Raw genomic sequence first — 18,968 nt, forward strand, 5'->3', positions numbered from 1 at the left:
TACATTTGTCTTTTTCTTAGTTGTGGATCATCAGGGAGAACTGCTGACAAGACAAATCTTGGTTTCAAATCTGATCAAGTGAAGGTCAAGCAGGAACCAGGAACTGAGGATGAAATATGTAGCTTTTCAGGAGCTGTGAAACAAGAAAAGACAGAGGATGGGCGAAGGAGTGCCTGCATGGTAAGCTGCCCTGTGAGTCTACCTGGGATTTAAGTAGGTTACTGTAATGATTATTCTGTCTCTGAAATGTGGCAGAGGAGTGAGTCAGTGTAGAGGAGATTTACTTTATATTTTAATTTTTACACTTGATCTTGGCCAAAAGGCCGAGAAGCGATTAATTTTTAATACTGGCATAGGATAAATCCTAACTTTTTTTTTGTAACTCAAACCCCCCTTCCCAAGACACAGCATTCATTAATGTGAAATAAAATATTTCATTGTGTCAGTCATTCATTTGAAGTTATTGTTGCATTTATAACTCATCAGTATATTCGCTGTGGTGCTAAATTGCTTTTCTTCCTTTTGTGTCCATTAATCATCTCGATAGTGACATTGACTCTTAGGCCAAAGAAGATCCTTGGGTAGCTTGGACCAGTAAGCTTCCCTTCAAGGCTGTTAACATGAAAGAGAAGTTTAATGATCAAAGAATTTTGTGATGGGAAGATAGCCTTTTGACTTATGAATTATTAACCATTCTAGACTTCTTCAGTTGGAACATCCAGTAATTTTTCAAATTTATCATGAAGTTCCTATTTGCTTGGAAATTTCCATCTTTGATTTGTTCCTTCTGCTTGGATCATACCTCACTTTCCACATAACTTGAATTTAGAATTTTACCTTATAGAGTTAGTATATTAAGCTCAGTTATAGATACAGATTCAGAAACCTGAAGTCCTCGTAATTACCTTGTTTGAGGTGGTGCTTTTTCATCTAGAACTTGTTTGGAAAACACTCCATGGTGTTTGGAAAACAGTCCATGGTGTTTGGAAAACACTATGGGGCAAAAAGGTGATATATTTATCTTTTACATTTTCATGATCTTCTCTACATTATTGTTATTAGTATGATTGGTGATGAGAGTACTACTTTCAGAAGTTTTTCAAATGCAATGCCGCAGATTCTGGTATGAGAAGTAGTCTTTTCTACAGGGTTAATGCCCTCTAGGAAAAAAAATACAACTATATATTTTTTCCCAGTTAGTGTATGTTTAATGGTTTTGATTATTTCCTTATTCTCTGAGAAAACCAATTTTACACTGGCCTTCTAAAATCTTATTAACATACCTAAGTCATTTTTATTTTCACACCTTTATGTCACTAGTGTAATTTACAAGATACTTTTAATAGTTTTATCTGCATATTTATATTAAATACACATGCATACCCTAAGGATTAAATGAATCTTCAGGAGTGTTTCCTTGTTCTCTTTTTAGTTGAGCAGTCCTGAGAGTAGCTTAACACCACCTCTGTCAACCAACTTGCACTTGGAAAGTGAGTTGGATGCTTTAACAAGCTTGGAAAACCATGTGAAAACAGAACCTACCGAAATGAGTGAAAGCTGCAAACAGTCAGCGCTCAGCAGTCTTGTTAATGGAAAATCCCCAGTTCGAAGCCTCATGCACAGGTCGGCAAGGATTGGAGGAGATGGCAACAGCAAAGATGACGACCCAAATGAAGACTGGTGTGCTGTCTGCCAGAATGGAGGGGATCTCCTGTGTTGTGAAAAATGTCCAAAGGTCTTTCATCTAACTTGTCATGTTCCAACACTTCTTAGCTTTCCAAGGTAACAGGGAATTAATTCATTATTTGGAGTGGGAGGAGAGCAGGGAGAGTTTTACATTTGAAATAGCAGAAAATTAACCAGAACCGGTTAATTGTTCCCCAGGGCATAATATTTATATAAAACAAAGAGCCTGTTATTCTTTGGCAACACTGTCAGAAAAAAATGAGAGCTGGGAAATAAAATGGCCAAGATCTAAGTGCTGTCTGTGTTCATAAAGAATTGACTTTATCTTTTGACCTTCAGTTTATACTCAGTGTGAAATAACTTAGATAAACCTAAATCATGAAAGACAAAGGAACAAAAGACAAAGAAACTGTAGAAAGGTACTAATTCATTTACTTCTGAAGTGGAATATTTTGATCTTGGAGCCATTCATCTTAAGGCCTATCATAATTGGCTTGTTAATACTAGTTAGCCAAAGAATTATGTTTGTAAAGTTTCATATCTTTCAAAACACTATTAAAAGAAAACCACTGTTTTGTAAGAATACATTCAATGTTTTACAAATTACGGTCTTTTCACAGAAACTTTTTTCCCCTCTGAAGTGACTTTTGTGGTAATATTTAAAGTAAAAGACATTTTGTAACCTTGTAATATATGTAGGGAATATAAAATTCCAGTGTACAAAAAATGACAACTTCTTAATGAAATAAAGAATATTAAAATTATAGTTTCCCCGTGCACATCTTAAGGAACAGTTTTCTCTAGACCACAGAAAATGAATAATTGGTAATGATTGCCTGTGTGCAGATTTTACAGCGCTTTTCTGAGATAAACCAGTAGGAATAGCTCTTAATCATTAACTTTGACATGAATGGATAATGAATTCCTTACTTAAATGAGAAGTTCAACTAAACATTATTAAGAATAGAATGTAGGAAAATATGAACAGTGTTATCAGACCGATTTTGATCTGCTGATGGCAAGAGAGGATTTCAAGCATTAAATTTTGTCTTACGAGCCAACTAATAAAATGGAGAATGCCATTGGGTTGTTGTCTAATTGTGATTCAGCATTGAACTGACTTAAGAAACTTGAGTGAGTCCCTAGTTTTTAAATTTCTGTATCTAAAGGAGTTAGGATTTGGATGAAAAAACTTCTGGACCCTTTCCAGTTAACATTTTACATTTTCATGTTCATGCAGTGTCTGGATTTTAATTGATCTTTTCCCACCTCTGCCATCCCATTTTATTTAATTTTTTTTTAAGAGTGAAAGTAGGCCAGTGTTCCTGTGGGAAAAGGAAACTGTTTTCTGCCTATAGATTAGAATTAACTTTTCTTATATTTCTGAGAGTCAGTGATTTTAATTGAACAGTACTACTCTCTTCGAAAAATTCTGCCTTTTAGATTGGAAAATTTATATAAAACGTTCCCAGAAATGAGGTATTTTGGGTTTTTTGGTTTGTTTGGGTTCCCCTCCCCCCATCAGTGTACAACCTAAAGCTTATGAGGTATAGCAATTTTGCAGAGATGGTACTGGACCCCTCTTTATTTCGTCAACATAAAGTTGTTATTTTGGTCTTGAAATTAAGACTTTCCATATTTGTGTTTACTTTAGATAGTGACATCTGCTGTCAGGATTTTGGCACTGTATGCTTTTCTCTGAAAAGCAGAATGACTTGTTGAGGGATTTATAAACTATTCGTATAGACAAACTAGTTAGTATATATGCATATTTTAATTTATTTGTAAATATGCTATTTACATTTAAAATACTTGCACTGTATGTTGTTGTTGTTAGGTGCAGTTTGAGCCGATCTGAACACTGCGCTATCCTGTGCCATCCTCAGAATCTCAAACACACTCAAGCCCATTGCCACAAAAGCTTGAATTTATCATCTATAGTTTGGTTGAAATTCTGATTCAAATAAATTGTTTGAGTTAAACAGTTGAGTTAAAGGATACAGTGCTGGTAAGAGTGTATGTGAAGCCTTTAACTAGTTATTTTAAACACTCTTTTACTATATTTAGCATTGTGTAATACATGCCAAAAGATTTTAAGATACACGAGGAATTCTTATCTCTTTAATTTATAAATTTTGATCTTTGTGATGATAATATTGGTGCCTCAGAATCAGTGTCTGGATAGCAACTATTTTCCAGTAAAGAGACTCCTTTTTAAGGCAAGAGGTGCCATTTTTATATTGCTGTCAAGGAGGCAGTCATGTGAAGGATGACTCGGAAAAGTAACTGCCTTTCCGCTCAAAACTAAAAATTGAGAAAATAAATAGGAGACTCCCTTTTAGGGAACAAGGTTCCTCAGTATTTATAAAATTTGTGAACTAATTGCCTGTTTCTATGTTTAGTGGAGATTGGATATGCACATTTTGCAGAGATATTGGGAAACCAGAAGTTGAATATGATTGTGATAATTTACAACATAGTAAGAAGGGAAAAACTGTACAAGGGTTAAGTCCCGTGGACCAAAGGGTAAGTGTCCATGAAGTTGATTTGTTAAGTATTCTGTCTATAAATAATTTTTACCCCTTGAATCTGTTAAATTTGAATTAATTTCATAAATTATAATGATTATAAAGTAATGTTACCATCTAATGATTTTTTAAAAAATCTGTGTAGCTATTCAGAATCTTAATCTTGGTTTTTCAGTCTTCTCCCTTGAAAAACAAAATCAAGTGAACAACAGCATGCATGGTAACACCCCCTCCTCCACATTCGACATCATTAAATGACAGTACCATGCACCACTTTTCATGCCAGAAAATGCTAGGGGGAAAAAATTAATCTGGAGTGATGATCATGCTAGCCATTCATTTTTTTCCTTCACTATAGCACAGTAGACAGATAGCATTTGTCTTCTCATCTCGTAACTAGTTTTTCTGTTTCTGCTTTTCCTCCCTTATATTCAGTTCTGTGTAGAAAGTGATTTTCAATATATAATTTGTTTTTTGCTTAAAATGTTCTGATAACTTGCTTTTATATTTTTAAAAAATAATCCACAGTCCCCTCCTCACTTTTAGATTTCTACTAAAGTGTTATTTCAAGAAGGGTTTTTTTTTTTTGCTGCTGCCCTAAGAGATTTTTACTAGTCTTTGCTGGTGAGCTTATTATAAAGTCCTTGAAGTTGATCTGTCTTACTCATAACTGTTTAGTGTATGACATAGTCTATACTCATAAATATTTGTTTAGTGAATGAATACACAAACAATCAGAGTTTTAAGCTTAAAATCTGCCTAAATATGTGTATGTACCTGTGTTTGGAACTTTAAAAAAAATGTTAATGTCTGACCTAGGACGTGATGGAGAATATTTTGATGCTTTCTTTTTTATTAACTGTTTACAGTTGTTTATTTTTTTCTTCCAAAGGCATTTTATGACATTAGATAAATGGTTTAATTTGGTAAAGAATGTAATTGAATATGGTTTTTCCTGTGAAAGTACAAGTTGACATGTGGTATCTGTAACTTCCAGTCTCCGGTTCATCAAGCTCAGAATAAAAATTTTTGCCAGGTTTGGAGGATGTAGGAAAGTGAAACTCCCCAGAAAAGCAATTAAATTGCTGGGGTCACCAGTAGTGCTATTTTAAAAGCCATTTATATTGTAATCAATGTTGTAAATAATTTATAGATGTCTTAATGTATCAGGAAGATAGCCATACTTTAGATTTTGGCATAAAGTCCCCTTAGGGTACCGAGGGACTGGAGTAATTTGATCTCCGAAGAGAAACACTGTCTTTCACATAGTTCTGTGATTGTTAGAGTTACTAATTTGTCCTTAATATATAAAATCTATTGTATGTGAAGAGGATATGTTTAGGATGTACAGATTATAGTAAAAGTTTTGTAAGCTAATAGGAAACAATGAATGTAAAAGGAATTTCAGTTTATTCCTAATAATAGTTTTTAAAGCCTTTATTGAGAAGAATTGGGATATTTTTCGTTTTTAAAGTGTGATTCTGGTTTACTTACAAAGTTCATATACATTCTTTTTCATACATTGATTTTCCTTTACTCACTCCTCCCCTCACCCATCAAATTGTTCGACCCTATGATTAAGCCCCACCACCTCGTACATGGTCTACAATAATGGACCTGTACAATATTTGTCTTTATGACACTGAGTTAGTTCATTTACTACCATAGTGCTCTCCAGTCCCCCCACCCCCATGTTAGGTAGTAATTTACAAAATCATTGCTCCTGCAATGATAACAGTATTCCGTTGTGTGAATGTACCGTAATTTCTCAATCCGTTCCATCGTGGTTGGACATTTGGGCTATTTCTATCTTTTTGAGATGGTGAATAACGCTGCTATGAACATTGGTGTGTAGGTCTCTGTTTGTGCCTCAGTTCTCAAGACTTGGATATTTTTTATTTGGTTTTTGAACCTAGGAGAAACCTAGGAAGCTAGGAAGCTTCTGTGGCTTAGTGGTAAGAAGCTCTGCTGCAAGTCCAAAGACACAATTCTAATCCACCAGCTCTTCCGTAGGAAGATGGTCAGTCTCCTTCTGTGTGATTTACTGCTTCTGAAAACCAGCAGAAAGGTCAGCTGTGAGTCAGTTCTGACTCAGTGGTACAAAGCAGCAGCAACAAGAGAAACCTAAGAAAAAGAGATTTAATTGAGTCATATCAAGACCTTTTAATGAGGAACAACAGTGATCGTATAGAGGCCACCAGATTGTTTTCCACAAAGTTCTAATGTTGGTTTTATGACTTTTCCATTTATGTAATATTGAAGAGTTAATAAACTGTCTTAGCAAATTAGAATAAAGGTACTCTGTCTCTAATATCCCATGATTCCCAGGGGCCTTATTTTTGCCAGCTTGAATTTCTTCCTTAATTATCATTGGTTCTTTTTCATGTGCTACTTCCATATTTCATTTTAAAGACACCTGATTCATGCTGTGATCTTTTCAGTCATATGCTATACTTTGGGGAGTTGGACAGTGAATAAGGATGATAGAGGAAGAATCAAAGCTTTTGAGTTATATTGGAAAAAGAATACTAATTATCCTATGGACTACAAAAAGCAGATATATTTTCGAGAAAGTACAGTTAGAATGCTTCTTGGGAAACAAAGATGACAGAGCTTTGTCTCTCACTTACTTTGGGCTGTGGTTGTTGATATATACCATTGAGCTAGATCCGACTCATAGATGTTCCTCCATCAAGTTTTCAAAGTCTGTAAATCACATGGGAAAAGATTGCCTTTATTTCTCTGCAGAGCAACTGGTGTTTTCGAAGTATGTGCTTTTGAGTTAGCACTGTAGCTCTTTACCACGAGGCCTTGTTGTGAGGAGGGGCTGGCTATGCCTTGGAAAAGGTGGGTGGTCAGTGAAAGAGAGCAGCCCCTCAGCGAGAGGGTTTGGCACATTGACTGTATCTCTGGGCTCCCATGTGTCAGATTTGATGAGGTTGTCTCTGGATAAGACAGGGTTCAGATCTTTTGTTCATAAGGAAGCTCTGAGTCATGCTGAACTTGGTGGCACCTAACAATAACAGTATTCTTTGATAGGTTCACTTAAAGTATAACAGAATATAGGCTTAAAACTGGAGAATCTGGAACAAAACTTAACTCTATGAGTCAACTTTCAGCCAAATAAAAAACGAAATCTTTAAGGTTACCAGTAACACCAAGGAGCCATTCACTCCTTAGAATAACTAGCAATGTAAGGTCAAAAGAACAACATTTACCCAAAGATAAAGACCAGAAGGCAGAAAGGGTGAGATCTTTCTATGTCTCTGTTTCTCTCTCTCAGTTGTTGAGAAGGACTCACAGCTCATCTAACATTCCAACAGGTTTTCCAAGACTGTAAATTACTTAGGAGGAGATTGCACATTGCTACCCCACAGAGCTGCTGGTGGGTCCAAACCTCCAAAGATGTCCAGACCTTTGGTTTAGCACCACAGCTCCTTATAGTCTAGACCACCAGAGCTCCTTATAGAAGGATTAGTAGAAATGGGAATTAAGAGGAGAAAATGGGGAAAATGTGCTGGCATTGTAGGCATTGTAATCAATACTACTAAAAAATTATGTATGGTTGAATGGAAAATTATTTTGCTTTGTGAACTGTTACTCAAATCACAATAAAAATAGCAACATGGAAAGTAGACTGGTTTTGAGTATATGTGTTTAGTTGGTGTAGCTAGTATACATAAGGTTCTGTTCAATTCACTGGGGTAATACATTATAGTGTAATAGTTCTCCTTCTTAAGAATATCTTATAAGAGGCAGAAGATAAGACACTTCACCAAAGATGACATTCACATGACCAGCAAACACAAGAAATACTCAAGATCACTAGCTATGAGAGGTACAAATCAAAGTACCAATGAGATCTCATCTCACCTTAGTAACAATACCAAAGTTCAGTAGGACAGCAAACGATAAATGCTGGGAAGGATGCAGACAGATTGGATTGGAATTCTTATGTACTGCTGATGGGAACTTAAAATGGTACAACTTATGTGGAATGCAACTTGGTGTTTCCTCAAAAGAATTGAAACAGAAGTAACATTGGTCTTGGAGAGGGTGAAACCAAGTCTCTACTTGAAGGCTAGGATTTTGAAGCTCCGCTTTACATACTTTGGGCACATGGCCAAGAGAGACTGGTCCTTGGAGAAAGGACATCATGCTCAGAATGGTGGAGGGACAGCGCAGTAGAGGAAGACCCCGGATGAGATGGATTGCTAAAGTAACTAGGCAGTGGGTTTGCTGTGTCAGAATTAGTGAGATGGGGTCAGTACAGGAAAGGATTCAGAGCTGCTAAAGTCAACAAGGCTTTAAACAGGGCCTTTGTATTTAAAAGTCGGTTGTTAACTATATTTTGCAGGAACAGTCTTCTAAGTGGTACAACACTCTTCTGTCAGTTAGATGTACTGAAGTAACCTGGGGTTGATGTGATGCTGAACCTTGTGCCATTGGGGTGTCGAATGTCATAACATTACCCATGCTAGATACTGTTTGATAGAGCTCCCAGTTTAAGATAGGTTTAGAACCAGAAATGACATCTATTTCCTAAACATGCCTCTGGAAACTATGAACTTTGAGAAATAATGATAGTTATAGATAGAAAGGCTTCAGGTTATTTGTTCATAAGAGTCACTACGAGTCATGCTCAACTCAACAGCAATCAACAGCAATATTCCATTATTGAGAATAGGCCCAAAGAGAGAAGTTTATTGTAGTGTTAATCACAGGGGCAAAGAGATGGAAACACAAGTGCACATTAAGAAATAAGTAGATAGAGAAACTGTGGTACAGTTACACACAGGATTGGAAAACAATGAAGAACTTTTGAAACACTACACAACATGGATGAGTCTAGAGGTCAGTGAAACAAATCAGTCCCAAAAGGACAAATACCATATAATATAATACAAATACCATTGCACACAAAACAAAATTTTTTGTTATTTAAACCAAAACTAGTTAAGTTTTTACAAATAAAGGGAATCAATGTAGTAAGGTTACAGGGGTGCATGAGATGAGGGGGAGAGGAGAGTAAAAAATGAATGGATAGACATGAACACTTTAATGGAAGAAGGGAAGGGAAGGATATTGTGGAATGAATGGACACTCAGACATTGTATTGGAATTAACGATTATGAAACAAGATTTACATGACTGGAGGGAGAAAGCTAGGGAAAGGTTTACACAGAAGCAGTCATGAAAGATGGAAAGGGAGGGAGAGGGAAGCAGAAATTGGTGAATGGATGGGTGGGTTGACGGGAAAGGCACAGTTCAGTGAGAATTTGATAAAACATTTTAAGAAATGGCGTTGAACAATTGGTAACTATTGAACAATTGTTAACTAATGTTACAAAATGAAAGGCATATGAATGGGTGAAAACTAAATAAAAATTTTAAGAAATATCTTAATAGAAAGAAAAATATTTCATGTGTTTTCCTTTGCCTTTTTTTTTGGCGGACCAGAAATGTGAACGTCTTCTGCTTTACCTCTACTGCCATGAATTAAGTATTGAATTCCAGGAACCAGTTCCTGTTTCGGTATGTTGTCTAAACCCTTGTAGCTCTCTGAGGATGATATTTAAGAGTTTGGACTCTGGCTTTATGCTGTTTTAAAATTTAGGCATCTAAATAAGCTCATCAAATTCTTTGAGACTTGGTTTTTGGTTTTTATTACTTTTTTTCCTTTCCCTTCTTTGTGTTATTCTGAGGATTAAAAACTATATGAAGTATTTTGCTCTGGTAGCTTAGTGGTCAGGAGTTATACTGCCAACCCAAGGGCATGTCATTCGAATCCACCAGCCGCTCTGCAGGAGAAAGATGTGCGGTCTCTTTCCATGTGATGTACCACCTCTGAAAACCTGTTGAAAGATGAGTAGTGAGGCAGTTTTGACTCCATGGTACACCTGCTGACATAATAAACTGTATCAGAAATACTAGTAAGAGTTAAGTAAGAATGAGATTCAGTCATTAAAATTGTCGTTTGATTTTCAAGATTTTGTTGCTGTTACCTAGTGGTAAAATAGACCTGAGAGAAACAGATCTAATGAAAAGATACTGAATTAGGAATCAGAAACTCTAACTTCTTTTCTTAGTTCTGCCATTAACAAACTTTATTTTGGGAAATTACATAGTTTTTTTGCTACTTTTTAAACTGTAAAGTGTTGAGTTTTAGACTAAATTATTATAATTAATAATAAAACATGCTGGTTTTATCATTTTTAACTCTTCATTGAGGAGAAAAGCAGTATTTTATTTAAATATAATTTGACGTTTCACACTAACTCTGCCTTCATAGAATCTTTTATCTGAACAATAGAAATTTAGGAAAAAATTGAAGTTTTTCAAGTCAGATTTTTTTTAAATATAGAAAATCTGATCTGTAAGATGACTTTTTAAAGAAATATAGACTCTTAAAATCTTGTCAAAAGCAAGGCCAGATACATTAAATTATTATTTCCAAGCATGGTCAATAAATATTGTACCATTGAGTCTGAAGTGATTCATAGCTGACCCTCCAGTGAATTTGCAAAGGCAGTAAGTCAGTGAAAGGAGATTCCCCATCCTTTTCCTGTGGAGCAGCTGGGGTACATTTGAACTCTATGCCCTTGAGATTGCAGTGCAGCTTTTTACCACTAGACCACCAGAGCTTTGTATTAAATGTTGTTAAGTGCCATTAAGTCAGACGAATCATAACGATCCTATGAAAACGATTCTGTTCTGTTCTATTCTATTCTATTCTCTAATAGAACACCTACAGTTAATGACAATCCTCCTCTCTCTGTTACATGTCTAGAGTTCTTTGCTAGAAAGTTATCCCCTTTAAAATACAGCCATTTCTAATATTGATACACGTTATCATAAATCCCCCCTCCCTTTTAAACATAACATTAAAGATAGGCATTTAGGGACTTCCTTTAACTACTGAGTTTGGCATACAATCTGAGTAAAATAGGATTCATATAATTTATACAAGCAGCAGCTGTGTCTGTGATCTACCACATCCCTCTACCCCCATATTAATATACTATGCATTTTCAATTTTTAACCATTTGGCATTTTTTTGGAACTATTATTTATCTATATTTATTTGATTTTTTTCAGATACCAAACTACTATAAAATTATAAAGAAACCAATGGATTTATCTACCGTGAAAAAGAAGCTTCAGAAAAAACATTCCCAACACTACCAAATCCCAGATGATTTTGTGGCTGATGTCCGTTTGATCTTCAAGAACTGTGAAAGGTTTAATGAAGTATGTTAACTTCCAAACTATATAGTCTTGGGTTGTGAGTCTGTTTCTTTGCTTGCTTGGTTTTTTTTCTTTTCCTGTGAAAGAATTTTCCAATGGTACTGAAATTATTTTTTTTCTTTTTGCTTCAGTCTTGTTAAAAGTGAAATTTGTATCCATAGCACCAAAAGAAAAAAGTATATTGTAGATTACTTATTTAACTATAATAAATGAAGAATTTCTTTTTATTTCTTCTTGATGAGTTGAGGGCTAGAATATTTATATGGAAAATGTTTTATTTGTAGTTAGTATACTTATTGGAAAATTTCCACATACCATAAAATGCTATATCATGACCTAATCTCTGATGTCACATCTTGGATAGAAGCACAGAGTATATAAAATTGAACTTTCTGATCTCAGTAATGTAACTGTTACTAATTTTGAATATGCCTGTTTTGGGGAGGGAATAAGGGTAAGCAGTCTTATACCTTGTGAAGAAATGTGAAAGATACTTCTTTCAAGGAAATGATTTTTGTTATCTTTAAGATAAAATCAATTCATTGTTCAAAAAATTTCTTAGTGTAAGAGAAGAACATGGAATTTTATAAGAATCCACAAAATTTTTAAACAATTAATACCAAAATACTGTTCTTTATTACTTATGAAACTTGAATGTCATGACACGCTTATTATAAAAACAAATAATTTTGAATTATTTAAAGTGTACCCACAGCTGTAACTGGAGGTTACATCTAGATGATGTTTTCATTTTTAAAAAGCAAAACAAAACCAATCCCAAAGCCTACTCAAACCTTTGGACAACTAGACAACACTGTGTATGCCACAGGAGATAAAATAGTAAGACTTTGTGAATTGGAATGTAATTTTTGGAAGTAGATTGCCACATTATGTCCAATTGAATATATTTTCATGCATTAGTGCTGATTCTTGATAAAAACTCCCTGTACTTGTTTTATTTATAGTAAACAGCAACAGATAAAATTTTAAATAAGTGAATTGTTGAAGGTTTGGAAATTTGTATAAATAAGGAGTTTGTTTAACAATTTTTTCCCCCTCAAATAGATTAAAATACTCAGATCAGTTTCTATCAGATTGACCGTGCTAATTCAAAATGAGAGACAATTAGTGATGCTTCACTGTAGCCTCAGTAACAGATCTTTGTAAAGTGGTTCCATATTCTATAAAATTTGGAAAGCAGTTAACGTGGTCATATCAATTTGTTCTCCTTGGTATGACAGACTTTCGTCACCAATCCTATACAGTCTCATAACTTTAGAAAGGATTATAATTTCCCTTTTTTTTGACTCTGGTATCCTTTTTAGATGATGAAAGTTGTTCAAGTTTATGCAGAAACACAAGAAATTAATTTGAAGGTAAGCTTTTCAGACCATGCAAACTTGGTGAAGGAATATGCATTACCAATAGGTGAATATTCCTATCTTTTGCTTGCAGGCTGATTCAGAAGTAGCTCAGGCAGGGAAAGCAGTTGCATTGTACTTTGAAGATAAACTCAAAGAGATCTACTCAGACAGGACCTTCGCACCTTTGCCAGAGTTTGATCAGGAAGAGGATGATGGCGAAGTAACTGAGGACTCTGATGAAGACTTTATACAGCCCCGCAGAAAACGCCTAAAGTCAGATGAGAGGCCAGTACATATAAAGTGACATGGATGTAAATCAGTTGTTTTAAAAAAGAAGAAAGGAATAAAAGGAAAACAAACTTTTATTTAAGTGTTGCTGGAATATCCTGCCTACTGTGGCCACCTTCTTGAAGATGATAGCTTTTACACAGTATTAGATTGAAATAATGGACAGAAAACATTTTCTTGTCAAAAAAGGGGAAAGAACTTAATTTGCATATTTTAAAGTAAAAGTGAAGTGATACGAAGATTTTCTTTGCTAGAGTGATTGATTCTCTTGATTATTGGAGACAGAAAAATGTTGATGATCATGTGGTATTGATTGGTGCAGGATACTTACTGGGTGTACAAATAAATACTTGAGGGTCACGTCCCTTCATGAAAGTATCTCTTTGGACTAGAGTGCATATACTAAAACAACTTTTATGCCTCCCCCTCAACACTCATACATACTGGGTGGTTTTCTATTTAAAAAGAACTCAGATTCCACTGTCAATGCAAATGTTCATTGAATTACTTTTTTTCTCATTTTGATGCAGTTCGGCCTTAGATCTTATATTGGTATATACAACTTAATAGTAGTATTATTTTCTGTTCATACTTAGGGTCTTGGAAACATGACCATTTATCAGCATTTGATCAGTTTTAATTATTGACGTTAAGAGGTCAGCAGAGTGTGGTTGACATAAATAAGGTACTTTTTCAGTAGTGGTGGATCATGTACATCTTATAATAGTCATTCCCAGAAAACACTTTCACACAGTTGTACTTCCCAGTCAAATCATTTGATCATACACTTATTCCCATGAAAGGCAGAATGTTTGTTTTGAAATTAATCTAATTTTCTGTACGTTTAAATTTGCTTGAGAAGGTGACAGCTGGCTCCTCTCCAGTCTTCCTTCATATCAGTTTTCTGATAGACCACTATTGGCAAACAGTAATCTGTCAGCTACCAAATGTGTAAAATTTTCTGTATTTCACTTTGTCTTATTTGTAAATAGTGAACTAAAACTTCTGGCAGATCAGCAACATTTGCTGAGCCTGTTTTTTAAGCTAATGTGTATTCTTACTAATGTTCCTATCAAGAATGGATTTGTAATATATGCTGTCTATTTCTAATGTTCACATTCATATTTTGAGGTTCTATCTTATTTTAATAGAGAACAGACTTCTCAAAAAAATCTTCAGAAGCAGCTTATTATTGAAGTATCAAAATATTGAAATAAACCCGGTGGGGTTAGATTACTCATCTGTCCACAAAGTGGGACATTTGCATGGACTAGGGGCCTAAAAGTCTTGGAAGAGACCTGTAAGTAAATCCTGACATGAGCCAATCCCCACTTGAAAGGTCACTGGAATAACCCTTCTACTACTACCTGAATGCAGCACCTGAGACAAATAAACCAATTTGGCTCTAGTTCATTTTCTTCGTTTGATTAGTGATGCTCAGATCCCTATATGTGCGTTCTAGACTATGTACAGGCTTCTCTTTTGTTGGATTAAATATTTTAGTCCTACTTTTGTATGGACTCATTAGACTATAAAGTGACCAAAATAGAAAAATTTGCCATTAGATATTTTTCAAATGTCATCAAATTATGACAAGTCATTTGCCTTTTTAAAGATTCTGCTTAAGCAGTTTGGACAGTAGACTATTCAGAAAATTATTTCACATACTTGTTTTAAGAGGTAAATATTTTTTAGCACAAATGAAATCAAATGCTCTAAAGAAATTACTATACAAATATCCTTTGGGTTGTTTTTCTTAATAAGGGGTGAGATAAACCATATAATTCATGCCTTCTGATGTATTTAAACAGTATTTTTTTTATCATGGTTTATGGCTATTTCCTGGCTTTTAACTACTTTTAGCTTTTGTTTTAAAAATTATAACAGTGTTTCTATCATGTAATATTCCCTCACCTAAATAATACAACTTGGAAAATAATGTGCAAGAGGATCGTGTGCTTTGCAAAAAAGGCATCTTACAAGCAAGTTATTAAGAATTTTTTATATATCCAAGTACATGTATAGGAAGAAAAAATTTAAAAATACTCCAAAGCATTTTATCATTTTATTAAAATTTCACATTCCTAAGAAGGATTTTCTTATTTGAGGGAGAATATCATTCAGAAATGTTTTTTACTCTGCCCTTATTCCCACACATTTTTTATTTCAGTTTAAAAGTAGACTTGGGAAGATATATTTTACAAAACCTTCCAAAGTTACGCATAATAGTATATATCTCCCTTTTGTGATGCATAATATTTTGTACTTGTTCTTCACATTTCACAATCCTTGATGATAACTCATAAATAAGTTTTGCTATGTAGGAGGGGAAACAAATTTTAAATAAATATTTATTCAGTATTTTGGGTCTCAAAAGATAATGTATCCCTTTAAAAATGTCACCATACTAGATGGAGTTTATGCTTTGTTTTTTTAAAAAAATGTAAGATTAGTTCTTAAAAAGCCGCTTTATTTGTCACCATTTTACAGGCTCCATTTCTGTTAACAGAAAATACTGCTGAGGAATTACTATTAATTTGATAGCTATCAACAAACCACCATTAAATGAACTGTTTGCATTAGGTTTTATTGAAACTCCTTTTTTAATTGCACACTGATCATGGTGTTTCTAAGTGATCATGGTGGTACCTTCAGCTCTGCCGAATTATAGACTGTGGAAAAAGCATAAAAATGAAATAGATTCCTGGATGCAGTATATGCATTCTTACTAATTTATGCTTTAAAAGGACTAACATAGTTATCTTTCAATATGTGAAGGCAGTCTGTTTTGTTATTATTTCACATTTGTTTTCCTTGTTAAAAGGCAGTATTTCAGTTTTGTGGGGGAAAGTCTCCATAATAATGTTTTTTAAAAGTATGCATAGTTTTTGCCACACTTCAAAGCTGCTTCTTTCACCAGAAAACTTAGAATCTCAGTCTGTTTCACTGGCCTAAATGTCTGCTTCTTAGTAGTATTTGGTTCAGCTGATTCACTGAGTGAAGGAATTGCTTTGCAAGGTAAACTGTGTGAAAATTTCAAGATACGATTAAATTTTTTATCATGCTCTATATAGAAACATTAAATCATTACTATCAAGAAGGGATAAGTTTTCTCCACTGCTAAAATGATTATTATTACTGTTACTTTGTTTTGGAATTAACAAGATATTTTCTCTTAATGTAAAGACTTTAGTCTGTTTTTAAAGCCAGTTAAATCTCATTTTTTTTTGTTCTAACAGATCTTGAGATTGTTTCTTTTTTAAGTTAATCCAAAGAAATAATGCCTTTAAATAGAAGTTAAAAGTTTATAGTGTGCAAATTGTAGATTTATCAATTACCTCAGCAGGTATCCTGCCATGTAATTATTAGTGATTACTCTTAATAAACCAATAGATTCAGGTTTTCTGACTATGCCCTTGTATTGTGGCCGAGCAGATGATGTTAAAGGGCCACTTACTATCCAAAAAGAGGGTAGATGTTGTGTCTCCCTCTCCCTTGGCCTTTAAATTCTTAACTAGACCCTGTGCCCACCTGCCCCTGCCCTTCAACCCACCCTACCAACCACAATGTGTGTGAAGTTTAAAAATTCTGCTGTTTCTTACTGGAGTCAGCTCTGCTTATCTATATACTCAGCACTCGATTAGTCAGTAGTTTCGTAAAAATTTACCCACACCACCTCCCTTAGTTAAAACAATCAAATTTTTATTTATATCATGAATTCTTGATACATACAATCTATATTAATGATCTGCTGAAGGTGAGATACATCATGATTTTTGAGGTACATCACAGATTGTTTATGTACTGCACTTAAATTTTCTTTTTCTTTAATTCTCTCTCAGATATCTCTTCCTTGAAAAAGCAATAACACTGCTTTAAGTTTGTTGCCTAATAGCATGTCATAATCCTTTCCTTGATGGTGATTTTATAGGAAAGTTTGTATGCATATCACCCAGTCTATCTTTTAAAAATTAAGAAATTTAAATGTATGCTGGAGCTACTGACAATATATTGTGGCATTTTATTTTACAAATTGGGGAAAGTTGCATATTTTTTTAAAAGTAGGTATTTGAGTAAAAAAAAAAATTGAAGGTACTTTTTTAAGAAAAAAATTTATATGCCACAGTTTACATAGACATTTCAGATTTCAACATGTACTGTTGGATATAAATAATGGTTTCTTTCACATGGTCAAAATGCATGTGTAGCATTTCTTCCTTTTAATTTATAATGTTTGCCTATGTGGTCCTTTATATATATTTTTACTGTATCTGAAAAACAAAATTATCTTAAATAGGTTAATCTGGGTATATTTATCATGTTGAACTACAAAATACACAAAATTAAGTTTAGCCCTTTTCTAGCAAATGATCTTTAAACTTAAAAATATTGTTCTTTTAAATTCACCAGATTTGTATCTGGGAAGGGACTGAAATGATATTTATCAGTGTCATTGCAATAGTCCTTTCAAATGTGGCTTAAATTTCATCTTAAGAAGGAAATGCATGTCTGCTCCTGGTCTGAAAATTGTAGGCATTTACTACGTTTAAAAACAGTGAAACATGTACATAAGCCTATTAAAAAAAAAAAAAGGAAAAAAAATCTGTGCAATTTGAAAGCTTACTGATTTGTCAGTGTAGCTATACCTACACACAAAAGGGTTAAATTCACAGCCTTACTAATTCCTTACTTTGAATATTTCAGCTGGTCTCCTCCCCCCATATTATTTTTGCACATAGTTAACACCTTTCAATATGATTCTTAAAGAAAAAGTGCTGTTTCTGTGGTATTGTATTCGCTACATAGTCATAGTTAATTTTTTAAAACAAGATTGCAGTTTCTAATTGTTTTGTTCCTGTGTTTTTTTCTGGTGTGTAATAAAAGCAAGTTTTTCTTTTCAAGGTTATTTAATACATTAGCTGCCTGTAAATATTTCTTGTTATAAATGCTCTGGAATGTGTTGTAGAAGTTGTATTAGATTAGTTTAAAGCCTTGTTTGAGAACCACATTGTTTTGGTTATTTCTATTAAATTAGAAAATGGAAAACGTTTTCAGATGAATTCTTTTTTTCCCTTTTCAGAGTTGAGACTTGTGAATTTTAAGTTGTTTAATAAATGTATACTGTATGCAAGTTATTAAAGAGTGGTGAGCCAGATGAAATCCAGTCCCTGTGTGCACTCTGCTAGAGTGATGAATGCTGTGGTATAAATTGGCACAGGCTAAGTAGGAAGACATATGAAAAGGATCAAATCCAAATGTTGTTGGTCAAGGAAATGCTCTTTGATTCATAAAACATGACACTGGAATATGCAAAGAAATAGTGAAAAGAGAGGAGAACAAGTCTATGAATGGAAAGAGAACATTTATATATTCCAACAGCTGAAACGATGGAAGTCAGAGTGGTAAAATGCTGGGGGTGGGGCAGCACAAAACACCCCCAAGACTTGAGCAGAGTCTTTTTCAAGCAGTCTTGAAAGTTAAGGTGAAGTTTGGAATTTGTACTAAGAGCACTAAGCACTTTGAACCCTTTCAAGCTAGGTGGGTGAATGTTACATAATCAAATTTTGAGAGAGCATTTTAACTGTGAAGAATGAATTTGGGGAAAAGATTTAAAGAGACAGTTGACTAGTCCCAGGTGAGCCCTAAAGATAGACATCCATCCATTGAAGTGGTGAATTGTTGCTATCGTTAGATGCTCTTGAGTCAGAACCAACTCATAGTTGACCCAACAGTGGGTTTTCAGAGGCTACAATTCACAGTAGACAAGATTGCCTCTCTTTCTCCCTTGGATTAATTGGTGGATTTGAACACTGCCTTTAGGTTGGCAGTGTACTTCCTGGTCAAATTTTAGATT

At 34.3% G+C, this 18,968-nt stretch overlaps 1 protein-coding gene across 2 annotated transcripts in view; it reads left to right on the plus strand.

The window, feature by feature from the left end:
• The window catches only part of TRIM33 (tripartite motif containing 33), a 155,350-nt gene extending 142,198 nt beyond the window's left edge, over positions 1 to 13,152 (plus strand). The window contains exons 14-20 of one of the 2 annotated variants that reach the window (XM_006895690.1): positions 21 to 180; positions 1,433 to 1,782; positions 4,089 to 4,212; positions 9,675 to 9,749; positions 11,313 to 11,465; positions 12,788 to 12,838; positions 12,918 to 13,152. In XM_006895690.1, coding sequence (XP_006895752.1) covers positions 21 to 180; positions 1,433 to 1,782; positions 4,089 to 4,212; positions 9,675 to 9,749; positions 11,313 to 11,465; positions 12,788 to 12,838; positions 12,918 to 13,130 — 1,126 coding nt within the window. In that variant the 3' untranslated portion in view covers positions 13,131 to 13,152. The remainder of the gene's footprint in view (positions 1 to 20; positions 181 to 1,432; positions 1,783 to 4,088; positions 4,213 to 9,674; positions 9,750 to 11,312; positions 11,466 to 12,787; positions 12,839 to 12,917) is intronic. The other variant, XM_006895691.1, reaches the window with a different exon arrangement.
• The last annotated feature ends 5,816 nt before the right edge of the window (positions 13,153 to 18,968 follow it).

Source organism: Elephantulus edwardii, unplaced genomic scaffold (assembly GCF_000299155.1).
Source record: "Elephantulus edwardii isolate Elephantulus edwardi_28Jun2011 unplaced genomic scaffold, EleEdw1.0 scaffold00174, whole genome shotgun sequence".
NCBI classification, from domain to species: domain Eukaryota; kingdom Metazoa; phylum Chordata; class Mammalia; order Macroscelidea; family Macroscelididae; genus Elephantulus; species Elephantulus edwardii.